This window comes from Cuculus canorus, chromosome 4 (assembly GCF_017976375.1).
Source record: "Cuculus canorus isolate bCucCan1 chromosome 4, bCucCan1.pri, whole genome shotgun sequence".
Classification (NCBI taxonomy): Eukaryota; Metazoa; Chordata; class Aves; order Cuculiformes; family Cuculidae; genus Cuculus; species Cuculus canorus.
In genome coordinates this window covers 20,582,530-20,607,173 of record NC_071404.1, presented here as the reverse complement: position 1 = coordinate 20,607,173, position 24,644 = coordinate 20,582,530, and the positions used below count along the sequence as shown (strand labels likewise).

At 37.6% G+C, this 24,644-nt stretch overlaps 1 protein-coding gene and 1 long non-coding RNA gene across 2 annotated transcripts in view; one reads left to right on the top strand and one right to left on the bottom strand.

The window, feature by feature from the left end:
• LOC128852038 (uncharacterized) overlaps positions 1-4,800 on the top strand; it is a 9,015-nt gene extending 4,215 nt beyond the window's left edge. The window contains exon 3 of the long non-coding RNA XR_008449655.1: positions 4,745-4,800. This is a non-coding gene — a long non-coding RNA (uncharacterized LOC128852038). The remainder of the gene's footprint in view (positions 1-4,744) is intronic.
• Positions 1,461-24,644, bottom strand: ANAPC4 (anaphase promoting complex subunit 4). Its single transcript, XM_009565456.2, has 28 exons — positions 24,433-24,644; positions 23,311-23,416; positions 22,103-22,235; positions 20,784-20,858; positions 20,629-20,655; positions 20,481-20,525; positions 18,718-18,802; positions 18,213-18,323; positions 17,558-17,641; positions 17,243-17,329; positions 16,492-16,556; positions 16,357-16,399; positions 16,176-16,252; positions 15,668-15,768; positions 15,538-15,589; positions 15,357-15,412; positions 14,142-14,188; positions 13,255-13,311; positions 13,036-13,092; positions 12,391-12,484; positions 10,645-10,742; positions 10,073-10,134; positions 9,949-9,987; positions 9,756-9,857; positions 8,573-8,650; positions 7,641-7,811; positions 6,351-6,474; positions 1,461-5,975 (listed from the first exon to the last, which is right to left on the bottom strand). Exons 1-28 carry the CDS (start codon positions 24,538-24,540, stop codon positions 5,760-5,762), a joined length of 2,400 nt encoding a protein of 799 aa, XP_009563751.2. The 5' UTR covers positions 24,541-24,644; the 3' UTR covers positions 1,461-5,759.

The following is a 24,644-nucleotide window of genomic DNA, read 5'->3' as shown; positions in this document are numbered from 1 at the left end:
GTTCGTTCACTCTGTATTCAGCAATCAAGCTTCGGGTCAATGAATTACCAGTAATCTACACAGATAAAATATACTGGGGATACAAGAGGGGACAGTGTCTCTTCAACCCTCCTTCAGCTGCAATTTGTTTAAAATCTCATTCACTTTGGTCATCTTGATCTATCACCTCACTGAAAACCAACTCAAACCAACTCTGAGTGTCTAATTCTTCCTGAGTGAGCCACCAAACCCCTTGATTTAAATCACATCCTACTTTCTCTCAACTTTCAGTAACTTCGAACTTCTCCAAAATACAGACTGCATCTTTATAAGAGACCTGATCTTCTAAAATGAACTCATCAATATATTGCTGAAAATCTTTGCATTCATTTCTTGCTCTCCCCTTCATGCTCTTTTTGGGCTGGGTCCATGCCTTTAAGAAACACCTGGTTGCATCCATCGCTCCTCTCTGCCATTTTTTCTTCTGCAACAGCAACACAGCAAACCATAAAGCCAGGCAGTACAAGAAGGGGAGCTGATTTCATTTTAAAACAAAACTGATTTAATTCACTCACACCCTCATATCCACATACTCACAAGCACCTGGATATGTGCATTCAAATAGTCTGGCAAAATTCAGATGTCAAGACTCCTGAATCCAGGAGGTCTGTCTAGGAAACTATGTGACAATGCAGAGTAAAAGGGATACCAGCTATTGAGTTCTTACCACTTTGGGCTCCTCTTAAGCTAGCAGCTGTGTGCTGGGTTTGGATAGGCCTTTTTGTAACCTTGAAGAACTGTCAATAATCAGCCTGTCCATCCTGTCCTGCCTCCAAAAGGATTTGCTCATTTGCTCAGGTCCTTCCTCTCCTAACCACGAGCACAGAGGCACATGCTAGGATTTTGATGACCTGCTAACCTAGGTGATTTCAACACGTGCCATTCTTGGAGTCCTTCTGTTGCTGTTACTCCCTCTGGTACCTCTTCTCCGAGATGTTCTCATAACACAGTGTTAATGTGTCTGCAACAATTCTTCAAAATTTCAGTGATCACTAACCATGGAAGAGAACTACAGAAATCGTAACCCTCTGCAGAACAAAGCAGAGAAATTATTTTGGTGCAGAGCAGAACTGCACAATATTTTAAAGCAAGAAGTGAACTATGGCCTATTTGGCCACAGGTTATAAACAAGTTGTCTTCTGATATTAGTTTAACAGTCATCTAGTAAGATGATACACATTCCACGCTATGTCTCTCAAGGGAACACTATACACAGAAAACCTTTCTAGAAAATAAACTAAGAGGAGGCTTACTTCTAGGTACAACAAAAAAAAAAAAATCTAGAACCCTCGCCTGCTTTACTCACTAGTTCATCTTTCTGCCTTAATAATACCTTTTAAAAAAATAAAATAAAATAACTAGAAATTAGTGCAAATAGGATGTTGCTTTTCATGCAACTGATAAAAATAACTCCTCCAAACTAATACACACTACCTGGAAACCACAGTGTCCTGATGCTTTCCACCCTCCTGTATTTCAGTATTCTGAACATCAGTGAAGTAGCTGGAGCATGAAGCCTAGTATAGATTGGCTGCAAATGAGGGGACAAATAGCATATATTTCTCAAAGAACGAGCAAAAAAAGAATTGCTCATTTGCTTCTAGTCTAGCAGGATTCCATTAGAGAGGGAATACAGTCAGTTCAACATATGGCAAGATAAAGTTTTTGTTCTTCATATTATTGCAATGTTTGAAAGCCCTGGTCCTTGTACTATACCCTCAGGAAACCATAGGTTACCTCAGCAGTGTAAAATAAATACATGACTAGATGAACAAATTCCTTAACCTTTGCCCTTGTGGTTCTCATCTGTCTTGGCTGTTTAGGACAATTTTCAGTGCACCTGAGAAGTCTTCATCTTCATTACAGAATTTCTCTTGAGAATTACAAGGAGCAAAATCAATCTCTGAAAAATTTATTTTAGTAACTAATTTAGGAAAAAAACGTATAGGGAAAAAATATTGCACCTCTGAATCTGTAAAAGAATCACCAGAGTGAGAAAAAGATGTGTTTTTACCAATCCTATTTTCTGGTCACTTTGGAAGAGCACCCTGAACCTCAGCTTCTCAGGTGGCTAGCACAGACGTTAATCTCCAGATTGTCAATGCAAATATTTTTCAGTCAAGCAAACTAATCGGTTTGGTTAAAGCAGAACAGGTTCAATGACATACTAAGAGAACTCCAACACCAGATCCAACATGCAACAGCTCTACTGACATGGCACCAAATTCCTATTGTGAATACTCTCCAGTGAGTGTACGGATTTGAAAATAGTCTTTTATTTCCTATACTAGGCCCTAAGTGGTTCTTTCATTTTTCTCTTACTAACTACAGGGTCACTTTATGATGCAGGACTCCTAGTGAGAACTGTAAAAGCTAAATTTGATAGGATTCTTCACTTTATCTTCTAGGTTAGGCATGAGAACCGCATAAAACTACCCAAGGTCTTCTGATTCACAGGGGCTGGCACGATTACACAATTTGCAGAGAGCTGTAGAACTTACACCTAGAAGTAGCCACACAATACCCCCTAGGGGAAGAATACCGGAACATCCACACTACCTTTATATCCCATTATAACTAACTTCAACGCTGGGCTTTGCTGGCACCAATGCTTTCCATACTCATTTGCTAGCAGCTCTATTATTTAGCCTAGAAGTACAGTTAAATGCATTTTATTCACCTACTAGCAGTGTCTCCTCTCTTTTACTTCCAGAGGCAGTATGGTTTTTTTCTTAGAATTCCTTCACAGTAGCACTCTCCTTTGAGATCCCCATGTTATTTTTTATCTCCCTCCTTGAAACTCACCCTGTGACAATTCCTTTCATCCATCTCCTCATTCTTATGCATTTTCCTTACTCCTTAATACAAAATAATCCATGGTGAAGTCTTCCTTCCCCTCTCCAAAATGTCCTTCTTATACTGCTACCATTGCTCCATGGCACCATGTAACTCAGCTCTTCTCCTAAACCAGCTTGTGAAACAAGAAATTAGAGTCACAACTCCAAAAGCAACAGCTAGTTTAAGGTAGCAAGAGAGATCTTCTCTGATACTACTGCAGTATGCAACAAGACATGAGCCAACTCTGACTACATATATTATCACAGGCCATAGAAAGGTACTAAAGAATTTAAGTATCTATGTAGATGGCTTTCCCATTCTGTCAAGGTTTACATATAGGCTTAAATTTTTTTAAGTAGATTTTTCAAAGTCGAGCAGCATTAAGACCAACAGTAGTTATTGTTACAAAAATACATATCCTTTCGCCCCTCTGCAAAAAGGAAACAGTTACGTAAAGTAAGCTTTTGTTCATTATTTAATCTACCATCTGTCTTTTCGAGCAGCTGAAGTGATCATTTAGGAAAGCAGCTGTGAGTGTGCAATGACATCCACTTCAGTGGGAAGTAATGATATCACTGGCTGCCTAGATGGAGAAGCAAAATGGCACCAACTGGTGAGAGACTGAAGCAGACACTCAGTAATATGGCACTTTTTCAAGTCATGATGATCAAGCAGAAAAGGGATTACACAAGGTGAAAAGCAGAAAGTAAAGAAAAGCTGCCAGAGATCTTTAAAAAACTAGAAATGCCACATACTAAACAGGTAGATATTTAAGAAGAGCCTAAGGATTAGTATTACAATGAGCGTATCATGCGCACACTTGCTGAGAATAAGAGTTGTTATGACTACAGAATATCAAGAAAGAATGAGAACTCACAGGAGAAAAAAGGTTGAACGAGCCTTCATTTAGCCAAAAAAAAAAAAAAAGACAAGAGATTAAAGCCACAAGCAAGATCACTGTTTCCCGACTCCACCAAAATCTTGAAAAATCAAGTATTTCTTACTACCTTTCTGAAAACAGATGCATAAGCCCATTACTGATACATTTAATATTACAGAAATTTGGTAGCAAAATACAAGTTTGAAAGAAAGAATGAGCAACGCACACAGAAGTACCAATCTAAACCGGTGCGTTCATATCACGTCACCGTGAGATGCAGAAAGTGCACAAGTTCTTATCCAAGTCAGAAACAAAACTCCCATTGACCCAAGTATATCCAATACTGGACTAGAAAGATGCACAGAATAACCCCAGGGAGATTTCTGTAGGGCATGCCCCAGGGACACACAACACACCTGCTGTTAACACAAATTTAGAAACAATTACAGGCAGGACAGATCAGATTTCCATATGCCCATGGACTAAAACTACTCAGCAGAAAGCACAGCAAAACAATTGTTTCCGAGCACTGCAGTGTGACAATTCTTAAAGTTAGATCAGACGCAGAAGTTTTCTGGAAGAACACAAGGCGAGGCTTAAGCTGAGAGGATTCTATTGTAGCAGCAATTTCTCAGCAAGAGTAACTGCTCTACTCAGAAAATCCACAGCACTGTTTAATGGGCATTTCTGCCCCTCCTGCCCTACAGCTTCATTGTGTCTTCAGCCATTAGCATCTGTAGATGAGAATGTTGAACAGCAAGCAGCTTTCAAGAAGGTTGGCAAGGAAGGAAATAAATAAGAAGTCCCTCTCAAAACTCAACAGCTTTGTTACAAGTCTCTCTCCAACAGTCCAAAAACTTCCGAAGTCCACTTTTAAAAGCAGTTACTTCAAAATGGCACATTCCAAAACAAGAGAAAGAGTGTAAGTCTATTATCTGATTTTTGCAATGCCAGATAGCAATTTCATAAGTTTTATTTATTTTTTAGGTACAGAATGGAGCAAGTGCATGAGACCTGGTCCTCTTCACAAGTACAAGGTACATTCACTGTTCTGAAGGAAGACCATGCATTTAGCAGCATTGTTCATTCAAAAAGCTGAGTTTTAAGTCAGTTAAGACTCTGACAGCTAGTAGGGAAGAAAAAAAAAACATTTCAGATTTGTAAACACTGTTTCTAGCTTCTACTGCTTAGCACTACGCCATCCCTACAGCACTATACGAATTAGCAAGAAGCGTGATTATGCTAAAGCCTATGTACAATAGACAATGCCACATCAAAATAAAAAAATATACTCTCTGTTGTAACTTTTCATTATAAAAATATCAGATGGAGAGGACAGACTTTCAGGAACAACCTCACAGAAACTAGGCAGGCTGAGACATACAAACATTTGACAAAACACACACACACACAAATATTACACCAAGGACTGAAGAACTGCACAGACTGAAATACTGTGTTACTGAGGACAGATGTTACCAAAAGAGTTTTTAAGTAAGTATTTAAGCAATAATTGCTAAATTTTGTTGTCTAACGAATCTTATACTGATCCACAAGCTTGTCATTGACCATACACACTTTTAAATTTCAGTTCCAGAGGAAGCTTCTGTACACATTACTAGAACATGAAGTCTGAGAAGAAAAGAATTTGGTCCCGAGTTTTGTTGTTTTCACATACAAGTTCATTTTATCTTCACAATACCATACAGGACTGAACAGGTTAACTACAAAACCATCAGACAGTATTTCTTTTCCCCCACACCTATAAAAAATTATAAATGGAAAACCTCTCAAGGAAACTTAGTTGATATCAAGCCAGGTGCCAGACAAAAAATGGTCAAATAAACCCACTCTAAAACACAGTCAAGTCTTAGCTGAGAAACAATACAGAATTCGGACACACAATGTGTGCCACAGCTGCTTGAGTAGGTACAGAACACACCATCTCGGCAGCCTGAAGTTGGAGTACAGTCCTGACCCTTTACCACTATGAAAGGCTATATCAAGGCTCCAGACTCGACTCATGTTCTTCTATTTCATCAGGTAGCTCTTCAGCAGATGCGCCACACACATTGTCCTCATTTTCTGCAGACTGATTTTGCTCATTGGGTTCCTCAGCTGCAATCTGAGTTGTTTCTTCTTCCTCCTCTTCCTCAACTTCCCCATCATCCTCTACATCCATCTCAAACACCCTCACATGACGGAGATTTGAACTTAGCTATGGAGACATTAGGAAGTTTCCGTTAATAAATAAGTAAAAGTACCAACACCATTTTAAATGTCAGACAATATGTCTGAAAATAGCTTTTATCTTTGAAATTGAAGTATCATGGAAATTAACTTCTTTTATTGCTCTGCAGGCTGAAAAGCAAAGCAAGTAGATCTATTCTGTTAAGGTTTGTCGATGCTTTGTTATGAGAGCTATGGCTGTATCCTGACACACTTATAACAGATTATGAGAGAATAATCTATTCATTTAATAAAATAGTTTTTATAAATCTCACTAAATTAGCAGGAACCGGTTACCACTCTTTCCAGTCACAGCATGTTTTCTTTAATAGTTTACAGGCTTGTTCACAGATACTGTACTCACCACGCAGGAAACTCTTCTAATGCCATTTACAGCCACATACTGAGCTTTCATATTCTCCAGCACTCTCCACTGACTCTCCAAGACGACAGTATGTGTGGGTATCTCATCACTTTGCTCATCCAATCTGCACACAGCCAAGAAAAAAAGCACAATACTAGTACCTAAGAAACATTTCCAGTACCAAGAAAAAGCTCAATCAGTCTCGTTTATGTCTAAATTCTATCATATCGTATGCAACAAGCAGATAAGCATTGGAAACCATCATAACTCTGCTACAGATACCCTAGAGCAGGGAATGCAACCGTGGAGACACGGCACGTGGATTACAGCAAGTGAGAAAGGAGTTGTAAAGCCTGATCTTCCCACAAGTAACAGCTACAGCAGGAGGATGAGGATGGCCTTCCTTCAAACATCTCTGCAAGAAGAGGAGTTGCTGAACAAAGTCCTGGAGGGAATGCCTCCACTTACGCAGAAGTTTGGCCTCCATGACCTTTCAAAGGTGTATCACTCCAGTTAACCCCAACCCATAGGGACTGTATGAAGGAACTCCCTGCCTATTATAGTAGCCAGGATTAGATTGAACTTGGTTTTAATATTTTCTGTTCTTTCTTCAATACACAGTTTCTTTTCGTGGCATTAAAAAAGAAAATATTTACAGGTCAGCATGGCTCTTTACCTCTTTCTGAGGTAAAAATATATATCTTAAGCATTCCACCAGAGAGGCTTAGAGAGAAAACGAAAAAGCAAGTGAGGCATAACAACTAAAAGACACAGCTTGCACTACATAAGCCTTCTGTGTGTGTTCACTTCTAGGTGCTCTCCTCGCCCTATGCCAAGACAGAGATGCAACAATCCAAGGCTGAGTTCTACATATGACTACCAGGGAAAAGATGAAGACATATCTGTGTATTCTTATTAGACAGCAGAGATGTATGATTAAATATGCTGAAAAATCTTAAATTTAAGTATTCTGATCAGCAAAGTTAGCATCCTGTAAAGGGAGAAAGGTTTCTGGATCTGACAGAACATTTTCAATAGGTCCCCCCATTTCATGAGAGCCACATACACAGGTGGTATTTGGACTCAAAAAAGGAAAACCAACTCAACCCCCAGAAAACACAAACTAAACAGTTTAGGAAGCTTCCATCCCACTCTTCTCAACGCAAAAGGAGGTTTTGTCTTTAAAATAGTCACACATACACGAAGTATGAGTAATTGTACACAATTAGAATATTGATTAATCTGCTACTCAGTTCTGCAATTTCAGACTTGCCTGAGGTTTTTCAGTACCTTTTAGTGGAATCCCAGATGAATTCCCTATCTTCGTCCTTAGTTGTGTATACTGAAGATAAAGGCAGCTGAGCCAAGATTCTCTCCTTCCCCTCTTGTTCCACACTCTCCTTCAGAACTACTGTTACAGTTTCGTCATCATAGAAGTGTGCATCTAAACAACTATAGCATCTACAGGAAAAATAGTTGAAAAGCATCAAAGAATAAAAATAGTCTAGTTCTTTATTCGCTTTTAAGTTGCACTCATGTTAAAAAAACATTCAATAGTTAACAGTGAGCTTTACTATAAATGATAAAACAGGTCAGTCACGCAGCTAAGACACTAAAAGACAGCCATAATCATGGCAGACTTCTGTGTTACACAAGAATAAATATGCTGAAGGAAAAACTCCACTGACTAGCAATCTTATTTTTTTCTCATTTCAGGTGAAATGAAAGAAACAGTAAACACAAACATCAAAGAAAATTTACACAACTGAAGGTTCTGAGGGAAATCACATTTGGCCTTTCTACATGAAAAAGGATGAGCTTAGTCTCCATGCCTTCTAAGCTGCCTTCATTCAGGATATGAGGATTTCACCCTATCTTACTAAAAAGAACATCACAGATATAAGAAAAAGCTATTTCCAGCTAGCTTTGTTTCTTGAAAGTGTGCTAACGCTCTAGTTTCCAACTAGAAAACTAAAATTTACACGACCTTAAGATGAAGTGCAAAAAAAGACTCTACCAAGCCTGCAGCTTCATGCACCTGTGCCATTTCCTACAGCCTGACTCACTCAGGGACTACAAGCTGTTTCAGCATCTGAAGTAGTAATTTGCAGGATAAAATCCAAAACTATAAAGCCTGAGAAGTTAGTGTAAAATAAGCACTAGAAAACATCATCTTCAATTTAACAATCTGAAACTCTGGAAGAAAAATCAAAGACACTGACCTTGAATCAGAGGTCTCCCTTATACTGTTGTTCAAGAAGTTTCCAAACTCTACTGCAAGAATTCCATTACTGACAGACCTAGAACAAAAGAGTCCATTATCTCAGCGACTAATTTCTTTTCCATTCATAAAGAATACAAAAATCTGTAAGGCAACTGCGGTGTGAACTCATCGAAGCTTAGCACAATACACAGCTATATCCCAAAATGACGTAACTGGTGGTTAGGAAACTCCCGATTTCTTCTGCCCCCCAGCAAAATGTGACTAATGGGAGTCAAATGGGAAATAGCACGTGAGTTGTGGGACACAGTCCTCCTTTACTGAACTCAATTGTCCTAGTCTCAGGTTTGTTAGGTTACTTGTTACTCCAATCTACAGAAAATTAGTTTAAACTGTTTTGGATACAAATGAGGGAGGAAACAGGATAATTTTGTCATCAACAGCTCTTAACTGTAAACACAAAAGACAGTTTCACCATGTGTTTTCTGCAGCAGTAAAACTGCCTTAAAAATTCCCACCCCTATCACAATTCACTATCTCCTCAAACTGAATGACACAGATAATAAAATAAAAATAATAATAAAAAAAAAAAATCAGTATTTTACAGAGAGGAGTTTTTGTTGTTTTCTAAACCCAGGTCATTTCAATGATCCCATTGACAGAATGCATCTTAAACAGTTGTATCAGAACAACTAGGCAGCATCTTGGACACAAACTCCTGAAGGTACACAAATCTACACCCCGAAGAGATGTAGTCTTTTTGTTGTACCAATGAGTCCACCTCCCATTTTTCCTTAGAGTATTAAATTACAGACACCAACGGCTTAATCAAAGAACATTTACAGTAAGACGAAGCAACACTGAAAGCAAGATTCCCTGTAATTTTTCACAAGTTTGCACAAGTAGTTCTGTGAGGAGTAAAATGAAGGGAGACTGATTTTTAATCTCCTAAGCCTAAAACTATTTTGGGTCTTTTTGATTAGATTTTCTGAGTCTAATACAAAACAAACTCATGCTGCAGTTTCCTACTACGTTTCCTAATGTCCTCCTCATTTTCTCTAGTAGCCAAGAAAGATCTGATTCATGCTGCTCATTCCTTCTTCTACAAAAAGATTCAAATTGTTATTGTCTCTGCATAAATGCGCTGAAGCTCGCAAACCACTTTTCCCGCCTCCCTGTCTTACCTGGAAGTATCAGTATTTCTCCTTAAAATGTATATTTTAGAAATAGAGTTTTCTAATATTGTGAAGAGAACATAATGTATATTTGATGTTTTGTCATTCCACCTATAATGTAAGAGAAGGAAATGAAAATTTAGGTCAAGTTCTAACAATCAGTAAATGACCCAGAACAAGGAATAACAAGCAGCATACTTACAGAAATGGTAGTTTAAATAATTGAGGAGTGGAATCTTCACTGAAAAGGAAAAAAACAGAACCATTTAGAAAATGCTACTGTAATTCTGTGCAATTCAACTTTAGAAAAAAATTAAAAGAAATACCTTTGAGATATTTTGTAGAGAGACATGCAGACTGCTTGATGCACTGATTTTCCAATTACATCCTAACAAACAGAACAAAAATAGGCCAAAAAAAGTAGCAGTTATTCATAATTATATATTTTAAGACGAAAAAAAAACAACCAACTGAAAAACAGTTGAGTACATCCAAAAGAAAAATCCACCAACATTTATGCTGGAATAAGCATCCCTAATGCAAATACTACTGTCATTTGATACATGCTACATTTTTCTTCATAATATATAGATTAACTTATTGCAAACTAACACAGTTATCTAGTACACAGCACATACACCACACTAATTAACATTAAAAATAGATCCCAGTAACATGCAACCAGAAGACACAAAACAAAAAATGCCCCATTCCACTGTCCCTAGCCAAAGGCTTGAGACATCCCAGCACTGGTAAAGCTGGACAAATGCTACCACCCAAGCTGGAGGGACTTGAAAGCAAAGATTGAAACTTCAGGCTTTACTATGCATGACTACTACCACCTTCAGCCAACTGCTACCCCTTAGAGACAGTTATCATTTATATAAACTGAACTTACCGCTGGCTTTTGTAAACACTGATCAATGACCCCTTCCATTTGCCTTTTGACAAAATGCAGTGACTTCTCAGGGTAGTAGGGAAACAGAAGTGGACTTTCTGTAAACAAATAAAGCTCATTTTAAAAATGCTTGTATCTCTATAAAAACACGCTACACTGTTATTAAAGTGAAAAACTGGAATGAGCCAGTGGAGGGTCAGTAAGATGGTTGCAGGGCTACAGCATATGCTTTAGGAGAAGAAATTGAGGGGACTGGGTTTGTTCAGCCTAGAGAAGCGAGGGCTAAAAAGGAGGAACCTACTGGTCTCTTCCGCTGCCTAAAGCAGGAGTTACAAAAGACACGATTTTCAAAGGTGCAAGCACAGAGAGCAGAAGATGCAAAAGAAACTCCAGCAAAGGAAATTCTAATCAGATATAAGTAAAAAGGTTTTCACAAGGACAGGTTAGTCACTGGAACAGAGTGCCTAAAGAGGCTGCAGGGTCTCTGTCTTTGCACGCACAGCCTTACACAATGCCTTTAGCAACACAGCCTAGCTTCAAGATTAGCCTTGCTTTGGTTGGATTAGGTGAACACCTAAATTATTTCCCGATTATAAATTATAACTCAAATAACTAATGGACTACAATATGAAATGAGATAAACCAATGAGAAACGGAGGCCTGCCTGCACCTTCAATTTTTCTTTGCAGTCCACTCAAAATTTCAGAATTTAATTTACCCAAGTGCTAGAAACACAGGTGTCATAAAATATCTTGTTTAAGCAAAATGATTTCCATATTTCTTATAATATGATTTGGCTTCAATAGGACTGAATCATTCTTATGAGAAAAGCTACTTTGTAAGAAGACATTTAGCTTTTGGGATAAATCTTACTACTCATTTTAAATACGTGACTTGTTTCTTTTCCAATGTTTAAGCGGAAAAATAACAAATATTACACCAACTAAAAAAGCAATACGAAACCCAAAAGAAGGGTAGAAAGTGTCAATCACAGAAGCATTACTTGACCTATAAAACTTACAGTTCTGAGAATGAGATTGACTTCTCAGTACTTGCCAAATTAATATCAACAAAAACACTCAAACATCTCTACAGTCACAAATCTTGGGTACTTATAGAAATGACCAGAGAAGTAGCCTCTGCATTTAATGTACCAAGCATATTTTCAAAGAATGTCAAAAAATACATTTTCTAAATACTGCTTTTTCCAAATAAAAATGCTACCATTTCCTCTCTTTATACTGAATTAAATAGGCAGCAAAAGGCAGCTATAGCAAATTCTATTACAAGAGAGCTTAAAGTTTTACAGGTTATGGTTTCTGAAGTTAAACAAGAATCATTTTCACCATCAACTTGTTAGTCGCTCACTTCCTTTTCACCACTAATTAACAAACTATAGCCTTTGACTCCAGTCAAAGAGAACAAGTTGGGATGCTTCCCCTCAGTATATGACCTAAAATAGACATCTCCTGGAATTCCTTCTAGGACAACATTTCTGAGGCCAGTACATAAAAGGTAGGAAACTTCAAACGCCCATAAAATGGTAATTGACTGGGTAAGTAGCTACATAAAAACTGTGTAAAATAACAAGGCCCGCTTATTCCATCCTGCTTAGATGCAGACCCATGACTATCATGAAATAACATAAATAATTCCTAAGCATGAAAAAACAGATTAACTCTTCTACATTTGTTATATTCTATGTATGTGTGAATCACTTTCACTTTTTATTAAAGCACACACTACCTTTAAGATGAGTACTATTTTTAAGAAAGTTAAACCACTGGTTTCCCTCTGTATTAGGTGGTGATACAAGGTCATCATCTTCATCTTTCAAGTACTAGAAAAGAAAACAACATTTGTAAGACTGCACTTTAGGAATAAGGGACATTAGGATTTACCTCCAACATTGCCCCTCACAAGTCTGTTACATATTTCTTCTCAATCTAACATGCCCTAGTCTTAAAACCAAATATTCCACTCCTTCTAGAAACAAAAAGAAAAGTCAACTATTGTCCAAGATCATATTGTGATATTTCCATAAGAAACAGATTTTTTTTAATCAAGTTTGAGCACAAATGTTTTGAAATCAGTGATTAATGGCATAAAGACAACAGATATGTTTCAGTTTTACATTACTATGGTTGGCTGCAAAGGAGTTTCACTCTTTTCCTAAAAACGCAGGGTGTGTAAGGTAAATCTGTAAGATGATTTTTTTAAAGATTCCTTTTCCTGATAATAGTGGAGAATAATTAAAAATACTCTACCATTACCAAAATGTGCAACAGAGCAAAAGAGACAGAGAAGAAAAATAGGCATAGCTTTAAAAGCTTCTCCATTTAAAGATTTTTCTCATTTATCCTTTTTTCCATTTTTTCCCCAGTTCTTTACCTGACCAACTCTCTCCACATTGAAGTATTTTCCTTTACGATTGTAAAGTTCTGGTGCCTGAAAAATAATGCAAACAAAATCATTATTTAAGCACAAAGTTAATGAGGAGTAGTGTACAAAAAGATGATTGAATTATTTTATTATAAGACTTTTCCAGATTCAATTCTTGGCAGCAGAAAAACAGTCAGATGTTGTACTTAGCAAACCAATATAACATACCTCATTGAAGTGTTCAGTAAGAAAATCAGCCACAAATGTAATATCTTTTTGAGTCATCTAAAAGGAAAAAAAATGGTGCAAAAAGCAAACCATAAGAAATACATTTCATCGAGCACAGAAAACATGTTCTGTAGGCTGAATAAACACAGCTCCCTCAGCCTGCTCTCACCCAGGGCAAATGTTCCAGCCTCCAACCTGTGTGGGAGCCCTCTGCTCAACTCACTCCAGTTTATTGTGTCTTGAGCATGAGGACCCCAAACTTCAGCAAGTATTCCAGATGTGATCTGACCTCCTGGACGTGCTCCTGTTAATATAGCTCTAGCTGCTCTTGCCTTTGCTGAAATCCTCAAGTCCATCTCAGCAGAGCTGCTCCCCAGCCAGCTGGGGCCCCGCTGTGCAATTGCAAGGGGACACTCTGCCCCAGGACAGAAACCTGTATTCATTCTTATTGAACTTCACAAGGTCTCTATCAATTTCCCTCGAGAAGGCACCTCTGCAGTAGAGTGTATTAACTGGTTTACCCAGTGTGGTGGTGTCTGCAAATTTGATGCAGAGATCTCCTGCATCTCCTCTACCAGGGCACTGGCAAAGATGTTAAAATCCCATTCTAGTTAACTTAGTATTTAGGGCACGTAAGGAACTGCTATACACAGAAGTCTCACATTCACATACAGTGTACTAGTAAGAGTACCATTAACAAAGAAAACAGAAAAAGTAATTCATGTAAGATGGCAGATTAGAGTGAATCAGAAGGCATCAACTTTCTTAAAAAAATGACAAAGGCACTATCTTTTAAGTTTGGAACAAAAACTGATAGTTAATCTTTCTCTATCATTCAAGCAGAACACAAAAGTATACCACTATTTATTAGAAGATGTTGTTACTACCTTGTTCAGCTCTGGAAGCACGTGATCTTCTGACATCCTCAACATGGCTGAGGAAAAAAATACACTCTTACTGTATTAATATTAATACATTTTCCTAAAATTCTTAATTTTCCATGGCCATAGAAGACACAGATGATAAAATAGGAAGGAATTATTTGTGAGACACAAAAGAGTCAAGAATGAAGAATTATGAATTGAGATTGAAATTAAAACTCACTTGCTCTACTACCTTACTATACAAATGTTGGACTATTCTTATCTTTCATCTTTCCCAACTGCATCATACCCTGTACAAGACTGAGATAAGGTTATTACAAAAAGGGTTCATAAAAATTTACTCAAGTGTATACTAGGTGTAGTAAAATGGATATATATTAAAAACCCACATGAATATTGTCATGCCCGGAATAATGCATTTTAAGAGAATTGCACAGAAGTAACTGTACATCAGTGTGGCTTAGATAAACAGTTCTCTGTTTACTTTCAACACAAGCAAACACAGTAAACATTTAAATAATGACTTTTCTAACGTTATGGCAGAGAACCCTGATAGTTCTTCTTCCTGCAATTTTAAAATTAAAGTTATTGTATTCCTGCCAGTAAATGCTAACACTGCATTTCTCATGCTTTTACAGTATCTGGTAAGATTGCTTAGTTTTTTGTAAAGTAGTTCTAAAAAGATCAATTAAAATTACAGATCTATTTATAATCACTTTATAAAAGCAAGTAGGCTAAAACACAGCATTCTGCCCTACCTTTTAACATTCTACCTGAGCTACCCAGCTACAACTGGCAGCGGCTTTTAAGCTCATCCAAACATTCGGAGACTGCTTGCATCTGTGCACAACCCTACAGCTAGTGACAGAGTAATGGAGAGCTAAGACTACATTTAGTTTACACCAAATCTGAAGGAAAATCCTTTAATCTAACCCAAGTCAAGACCAGCTCAAGAAGCAGACAGCAGTTCGGAGTAACATTACAGGATAAGTATATACAATATCCACTGTAAGCACACAAAGTTTAATTGAGAACTATGAAATTTACAATCTACATGTTTAATATTATAATTATTCTTGCCTCAAACTGTAACCTTTTAGATGTCCAGAAATCTTTTATAATAGAACTAGATAGATGCTGATAACTAATCACCTGGTGACATTTCAATGCTTACAACATAAAACAGATAGTGGATACTTACTATGTCATCAAGCTTACCTACATACAGCCATCGGAAAAAGGCTTTGAAGTTTTTCATACTACTGTCAATAACTCTGAGCAAGAAACAGGAAAAGAAATTACTAGATCTCCAAATTTCCTCCACTCCCAGCCACATGCTTCCCCTTATATACAAGGCTCAGTAGGTACATTTTTTAAATTCTCCATACTCTATACTTACTGAAGCAGCTCATTTGCTTTCAGGATGAAGGAACCAACAGCAGTAATAGCCTCTGCAAAAAGAACAAGCTATTATTATTGCTTTCACTTTTGAAAGCTTAAGAGTGGGTAAGTAGAACACACTACTGTACCTTCAATTCCAGATGCATCTAATCCCAGAGACTCATATTTTTGTTTCCATAAAGCCATTCCTTTCAATTCACTCAGGTGGTACAACAGGGCCTCAGAGCCACTAGAAAGGCAGAGCAAAACAATCTTTCAATCACCCTTTGGAAATCCACTGTTTCACTGAATGCTACTTTTTATCATTTAATGTGTGAAGTGGAAAGCTTTATAAAGTAGTCTTGCCTACAAAAATTGAAGTATCAAATCACAGAAAAGGAAACACTGTTCTAATGATTTTAGCCACTACACAGAGTTGGTCTGACAACTCTAGGCAGTGATATACAAGCGTATCATTATTCAAAATACTTCAACAGTTCTTCATTACCCAAAAGTAAAATAGTACATTTAGCCATGATCACTTCCTACGCACCAGTGCACCTACATACAAAGAACCACCAACACAGCATACTGTCATTTAGAAAAACATACAATATGCCGTTTTATCTATAATTCATTGGACACTCTGTGACTTACCTCTGCAAATGACTTACAACCAACTTTTGTATACTGGAATAGGAAGACTCTATGGACTGACCAAGCTTTTTTAAACCCTGATGAAATAGAAACACAAACATAAAATAATGTTCAGTTAACTTCACAGTGATTAAAAGATACTGAAATAAATTCTTTTAATACACTAAAAAATATAGCATACCTTTACTGTTAGTTGGTTCATTAGTAATGCCTGAAGTTCCAGACTGAAAGGGGTGGGGAGAGAACCAAATACACATTCATTTTGTATTTCAATATCAAATGCAAATGCATATTCACATAAAACAACAGTAACTACCTTGCTTTGCCCCATAACAACAGCTGCATAAACTCATCCTGAACAGAAGTGGTTGTATTCTTTTCCTGTCAGTCAAAATGATTGAAATAGATTGGTAAAGAGATTAAATCCAGGTTACCACATAATCCCACAGAAGCTTCAGTTAAAGTATTTCAGAAAACACAGCCATATCCTTGAATGCTGAAATCAAACTACTGATCACTACAAATTTTCTAGTATTTTAAGTTATTTTCAATTGCATTACCCAGTAAAAATTCTAAGCAGTTTACCATCACCAAGAATCTATTCTAAATAAATAAGTAAATTATTTGATTCCACTAACTCTAGCCATGGTCCATGAACACAAAATTTAAGCAAATCCAAGAGCATCTTAACCACGGCTGTTCTACATGCTGTACTGAATTAGGCTCTAAGTGCTGACGGGCTGTTACTCAACATTTACAGTATTCAGTTCATCAATGACTAAAGTATCAAGAGCACAACCTTAAATATAAAGCAACTGATCAATAGTTGTGCAAGCTGAAAATTATCACTTTTGAATAACTTAGAATAAATAAAATAAAGTAGTATCCAGATATCTTCATTATCAGAGGACTTCACATGCAATAGCTTCCAGGTTACCCCTGAACTTAGAAATTCGTAATCTGGAGGGATTATGCTTAATCAACACTAAGATATGCAGTATGTTAACAAGAACAACAGAAGTACTACAAAAAGCATTTTTCCAAAAGAATGGTTTATACCGCAGTACCTGTACAAACTTTGTCAGCCGTGAGTCCATCTGCATCAATATCTCTTCCCACGCTTCACACATGCACGTCAATGACAACTTTATATACTATAATACAGATGCAGACATTAGCACTATTCCTCCTCTCTTTCAAAACACATCCAAGAACCAGATGTAACAATACAACACGAAAATATACTGTAGATACTATGTAAAATTTATCATCAAATTCCAAGTTACAGCTGTGCATTTACTGAAAACCAGCTTAAGCTTCCCAATAGAAAACATTTATTTTACTTGCTGTGATATTAAAAAGATATATTTACACAACTGTACCTGTAATAGAGTTGAAATATGAGTAAACTTCCGGGCCATTCGAGTTACCTCAGGTAAGTAACTTGATAAGAGACTAGTGTCCAGCTATAACAAATGAAACAAGAAATAGTTAACAGATGATTTGTCTTTTAAGAAATTTTAGATTTTAGAAATTAAAAGTTAAATGGGAAGGACTTACAGGAAAAACTGTTATTTATCGTTTCCCTAAAGTTGATTTTAAGAAGGGATATACATTTAATTCAAAGGGGCAATAAACGTTTTAAATGCATTTATAGAAACTCCCGATGAACTTCTTTGTTTGGGGGTTCTAACAGTTTTAAGGATGACTGTTCTGGACAGACTCAATCAACAGCATTGCTTCTATGCTGTTGTGTGCAGAATGAAGAAAGTCTGAATAATTTAACTTTAATTGAATAAATGAATGTTGTATTTAAAGTAATATTTTAAAAGAATGCCTCAGATCACCATCATCATCAGCCTCAACAGTGAAATTGCATCTTAACATGATAAATCCAAAATTGAAATTAGGGTGAATATTGGAAAGGCTGGAAATGGTAGTTTGTGTTTCTTTTGCAAATAAAGGGAAAGCAATAAAGCTATCAGAAAGTAATTAAAAAAGCAACTTCAAAGAGCATTTTAAAAGTACTCCACTTGCCTGAAAATATGTTATCTCTGCTTCGCTGTCCAAAGAGCCTTGTATCTCTGTGATAACCGATAGCGATTTCAAATCGCTCGACAAACACAGTCCACGGCAAGAACCTGCCACCTGAAGTATTCCAGTTTGGAAGTTAATGAAATATTGCATTTCTTCTAAGATGTATTAATTGCTCAAACACTTTCACATATAAAGAAGGCTGCATTCAACAGCATGCAAAAACAAAGTGAAATTTTCAGCTACTGCTCAGGAACAGAAGCCCTCTTTTTACTGTGGATTAGTGTTGAGCCTTGTTTCATCTCAAACAAAATGTTAAAACAGCCAGAGTTAGAATGTCTTTCTAACAATAACCACACAACCCAACCGAGAGGAACAACTCTTCCTTTCTTTAAACTTCAACAACCCAGTTTAATTTACATGTAAGTATACATATGTGTTTCTTCATTCAATTCAGCTGTAGTTTAGTATACTAGGAAGAAAAAACATGGAAAGGAACAGAATGTACCCCAGCTACTGTAGCGATCTTGAACATCCCATAAGCATAAATCTCAATAAATCCTGAGTTGCCACCAAGAACAAGAGCATTGAGCCTATAAAAATAGAAAACAATGTGTTGAGATTACTGAAGCAAATTGTAATGCATACAAATAGAATCCTTAATATTTAAATCCCATCCCTTCACTAAAGATCCTCCAAAAGATCACCAAACAAAACCGAACACCATACTACTGTCTATGATCCAAGAAATTTAAAACCAAAACAATTATTTGCTTGAGTTTCATTGATAAGATCTGCCTCTAGCACTTACAGAAAGAGCATTATTACTAAATTAACTGAGAGAACAGGGAATACATAACCCTTTAGGCACGGAACTCCTTCTTCACTAATGTTATACCTTCTAGAAGGAAAAAAAGTAACAGTTTCTAGCAACAGCCTAGCTACCAATACAAACCACAAAGCATTCTTACAAATTTATTTTCATATTGCCCTCAGTTTATTCTAACTACATGCAGAGTAAGCTCCTCCTGGTTACTCAGAGGCACTTCTCAGCAAAGCCGGTAGGGCAATAAATATTTGAAAAGGATGGAGCAGCAAAGAACAGCCACAAGTAACAACTGCACCAGAAAATGAAAGCCAGGGTCTGGGACAGACAGGTCTGTGTTTTGCCCCCTTATTACCAACTTACTAAAGTGACTTGGGAAGAAGCTTCTGTGCAACCTCTCCCTTTTTGTCTATGTTTAAAACATTAAACTTTGGACAGAGATGTTGCCTATTGGTCTCATACACCCATACATCTTCAACTATCCGTATTTGCTCACATTACAGTGAGCAGTAACGCTCTCCAACAAAAAAAATGAGAACGTTTTCCGTGTACACTTATAAATACAAAAAAGTCAGCTGCAACTTCTGCCTGTCATACACCTAAATATATGTTAAAGGAAAATTTTTCCAATAAAAACAAGATGGAACTTAACAAAACAGAATTTGAAAAACTCTTGATTTGATTAATTGAATGGATGAAGGAGCACAGAATCCAGAAAGCTCCTACACCACACAAAGCCATCACCTCTCTCTTCCTATCAAGGAAGCCCTGCTGTAAGAAGAGATACAATGTCTTAAAAAGGAATAACTGGTGATAGAGAGGCAAATTTTGAATGAAAGAAGATGATTCTCAGTGGTGGGTGTGTAAGGAACAGCGAAATAAAGCAAATGGAAAAACAAGGCAGAGCAGTTAAGCATGCCCTCCAAGATGCACCACAAGCACTGCACAAAGCCAGTCTCAGTCTGCTAAACTACACTTCCTCATGTGTTTCCTAGTGAGTGATGTTTACTTTCAAGTAACACTAATTGCAGCTGATTTCAGAGCTAATTTTAAGTTTAGCTTTGTCAATTTAAGTAACACATACAACAGCCTTCAATTGCACCCAAAAATCTTCATCTAAGGAAAAGAAGATATGGTACTACATATGGCAGTAACAACTTAAGTTAATGTAACAGTTATTGAGTACAACAGCCTTATAATCTCTCTAAATTGAGAAGAAAAGGTAGAAACAGAGACTTTAAAACACATTCTTGAACCTTGTCTTTGTACATGGATAAAGACACATTCCATTCCCTTTCTCCAGAACACTTACAATTAGAGTATGAATAACTTAAAGTAAACCCACTTAATCCATTATTTTATAGCTTTAAAAAAAAAAACAAAAAACAAAAACTAACTAAAAACCCCAACCAATAAAAACACAACAACCCATCTACAGAATTTACCTTACATCACCCAGCAGCTTCATAATCTCATCTGACTTTTCTTCACTGAAAACACAAAACACACGATTCAGGTTTAAGTAGCTTGTCTCAACGCCAGAAAAAGAAATAAAACAAAGAAAGAAACAGTTATAACATGATGGTTTCTTACCTGAAAATTTTTGCAGTGGTACTGTAACTGAAAACAAAATAGTTATTCTCAGTGACAACAAGCAGAAAAGGTGTAGAACACTAATGAGGAATAACCAAAACAATGACAACAAATGACAAGCAGAATCTTCCCAAGTTTACTAGTATAACACTTACTTTTTTGGTAGCGCGGGTAATTTAGGCAAAAGGAGATTTGATTCATCCTCAGCATTGTAAAAGGATGTGAGAACACTGAAAAAGAAATAAGACCGTCTTTACCACCCAAGCTGTAGAAATAGGTGGGGGAAAGAGACTCTCTAACTTCAAAGTTACAGCACATACTCAATGCACCATTTATATTAAGAAGTTACAATATCAAGAGTCTAATCCCTTACAAGGCCTTTAATAATTTATCAAATTAACAGAAGAAGTTGGATAATCTTTTTTTTATCGCCATAAATGAAAACAAAGTTTGTATCTGCTGGCCCGGTAGCTTACCACTAAATCCCTTATCACCTGTAACGCAGTTACTGACCGAGGCTTTCTGTTTAAAACCTGTATAACCATGCAGTGCAGCCTCCCTACACCTCAAATAAGCTTCACTCTAAATACACATTACTGTAAAAAGAATACTTAAGTGCAATACTTCATACCACACTTTAAATGCCAGAAAGATGAGAGTCCCCATAAGGAAATACGCCTGTACCCATCAGGAGAAAAATGCTAAAGTGATTTAAGATCCAGTTATTTTCTTTCTATTTTAAGACTAGCACCTTTTGGAAGGGAGAGGGGGGAATCCCCGAGTCTGGCTTACATCACCTCCCTTTTTAAGATAACTTTTATTTACTTATTGTCTTGCACTGCAATAAGGTGTACATTGGAGGATTCTGTAAGACCAGAGAAACAGGGACCTTGATGTCCTCCAGCTCACAAGCACTGCTGAGAACTGTCTAATGTCACAGAGCTCATGGTCACTAGGGGCAATCTGACTTCTTGAGGCACGTACACTCTGAACAAAATTCCCGGTAGGGCAGAATGTTAGAGAAAATGCACATCATGAAAGATGCAAGCACCAAACAAGGGATCCTGAATACAAAAGTGAATAAATACTTAAATATAATACTTATTCTGACTATCAAAGAAGTAGAACATAATAACATTATTATAATTAGAATAATAACTCATATTGAAGTGAACTGGATCAGAAGACAGGCTAGCACTCCACTAAGCAACTCTTAAGAGTGGACGCTCAAGATCATGCTGAATTTTTTGTGCATAACCTAAAGAACCATAAGATAAAAATATCAACACTTCAAATAAGCATGTGAAAAATGCCTAGTCTAACAAAACTGAAAATTTTAGCCAAGTGGTAAAAAAAAAAAAAGCCACAGCTATGTAATATCATATTATATGACTACCCGCAACATACTAAGTATAGATTGTTAGTTAGGTGGCCCTATATAGCCCATCATTTACTCCTAGAGTTTCAGTCTCACCTGCTTTCCTCAGTTACTTCCATCCAATGCATGTAAGTAACAGATGAATCCACAGAGAAGGAGTGCAAGCTTTCAGGTTTTTCTACATCACACAGAATAATCCGCTTGGTGTCAGTAAGGCCAAAAGCCAAAACTACAGAGATATGAATAAAATGTATAATTAACCAATGTGCAAAACTTTATACTTTATACTGAACTAGAAAATAATGCATCTTCAAAGCTAATTACTGAACAAAATTTTCTTTGTCTATTTATAGTCCTTCAAAATTCACATTTGAAACCTACTCATTAAAACGAAGGTTAATACTCCCATCGTATATTAAGGGATAAATTTAAGTCAAAGGCACTATCCCATAATTATTTATCTACATGTTGAACTGAACACATTTCTAACACATCTAATAATAGTTTTTATAAAGCAGAGGCTACTGTTTTTGCAAATTTGAGACTAAAATTATATATTAAGAACATCCACCAGGAAGGTTTGAGTTTTATTAAAATAAAATTTGACTTAAAGACTTGCCAAGCAACTTTTGCATTACATTTTTCTTTATTAATCCATAAAAGCATATAGCAAGCCAATGTTTCTATGCTTACTTTCATGTAATCACAGGTAACCAACTTAAAGAGAAATTTCTTGAACTCCTCTAACTTCACTATAAAACTACACAGGTATTTTTTGCCTATACATCAAGGAAGAAGACTGTTCCCATTCTATGGCCTCTAATGAGTAAAAAAAATAACTAATTTCCTCTTTATTAAGCTACTAATTTCAACAATATTTCTGAGGATAGGAAAAGCTTTTTCTCCTTCTCTGGTGTATTATTAAGAGTAATTTTAGGCACTGCAGTTCAGCTTATGCAAAATAAGCTAAGCTCTTCAGTCAATCTTGATCAGCGAGCCTCCACCTCTACTTGCACATTAAATTTTGTCACTCATGTACAATATTCTGCTTAGTTAGGAACTGGAAGTTTTGCTATACCTTGAAAAGGAGTATTTTGGATATAGATCCACCCAACAAATATTCTTGCAATTGCTTTCAGCACTGTAAATCTGTTACCTTGAATAAACCTACATAAAATTAAGCCACCCTTCCCTCCAAACACAGTATACTTGAAAATTTCCTTCACATCTAACATGACCACAACTCTCACTCATTTCCAACGGGATTTTTACTGCACCATATCACCTCCTATACTCAACATTACTTTTGCCATCTGGTCTCCAAGCAAGAGCGGTCACTTCTTTTCCCGTGTTTTCATTTGGAGGCAAACTCCACACTCGTTGAAAGTTTGCAAGCCGGTGAAGTAAAACCTACAAAGACATCGAAGACAAAAAATAAACCACATTCTCTCATCAATATCAGTTTGTTAAGCAATGCAAGATGCACCTTTTTTTGACCATTATAACTCCTGCATCTTAAATACACCTTGCTCCTCAAGCAGATAATTCACTTTAGATTCCATGTAGTGGACAGGATACTCTTTACTATCACACAACACAGAGATAAGCCATGCCCTGCATGAACCTGGGAGCCTGTATCCCACAGGGCTCGGATACCCACACATCTCCAACAAAGGCAGCTGAAAGCACAACGTCTCCATTCAGACACGATTGCACACATTGGCTCCAGGCAAAAAATACCTGAAAATACATTTTATTTATAAAGGAAATTTCATAGAATCATAGAATAGCTTGGGGTGGAAGAGACCTTAAAGATCATATAATTCCAACCCCCCTGCCATGGGCAGGGACACCTCCCACTAGATCAGGCTGACCAAGGCCCCATCCAACCTGGCCTTGGACACCTCCAGGGATGGGGCAGCCACAACTTCCCTGGGCAACCTGTGCCAGTGCCTCACCACCCTCATGGTGAAGAAATTCCTCCTTACGTCTAAAATTTGCCTCTCTCCAGGTTATACCCATTGCCCCTTACTCCTATCACCACAAGCTTTTGTAAACAGCCTACACTCCTAAACAGCCTAAACTCCCCAGCTTTCCTGTAGCTCCTTCAGGTACTGGAAGGTCGCTATAAGGTCTCCTGAGCCTTCTCTTCTCCAGGCTGAACAACTCCAACTCTCTCAGCCTGTCCTGGGAGGTGCTCCAGCCCTCGGATCATGCTTGTAGCCTCCTCTAGACCCGTTCCAACAGTTCCATATCCATCTTACGCGGAGGATTCCAGAACTGGACACAGTGCTCCAGACGAGGTCTCCATTTCACGCCCTTTCAAACCCTAGAGCCGCAGGCACTGCCCCATCAGCGAGTTCATCTGTAAATTCAAAAGGACAAGGCGGAGGGGCCGAGGGCCGCGACGCCCGCCCCGCGCTCACCTCCCCCGCTCTGTTGGCCAGGGCGATGAGGTCCCTCTTGGGGGACCAGGCCATGAACACCACCTCCTGCGGCAGCTGCTTCTCCCCAACCTGCCGGAAGGCGGGCATGGCGGCTCGGGATGCGCGGCAGCGCGATGACACCGCCCGCAGCTCCCGTGCCCACCCGCGCCTCCACGACCGCCCTCGGCTCCGGTCCCGCCCCCGATTCCGCC

Excerpts from the sequence above, each read along its gene's own strand:
- ANAPC4 (XM_009565456.2), bottom strand. The coding sequence starts at position 24,540 with ATGCCCGCCTTCCGGCAGGTTGGGGAGAAGCAGCTGCCGCAGGAGGTG. Across the intron at positions 15,769-16,175 it reads GTTGTAAGTCATTTGCAGAG|TGGCTCTGAGGCCCTGTTGT; the intron begins GTAAGTCACAGA and ends CTGCCTTTCTAG. Across the intron at positions 10,743-12,390 it reads AAATAGTACTCATCTTAAAG|AAAGTCCACTTCTGTTTCCC; the intron begins GTAGTGTGTGCT and ends ATTTGTTTACAG.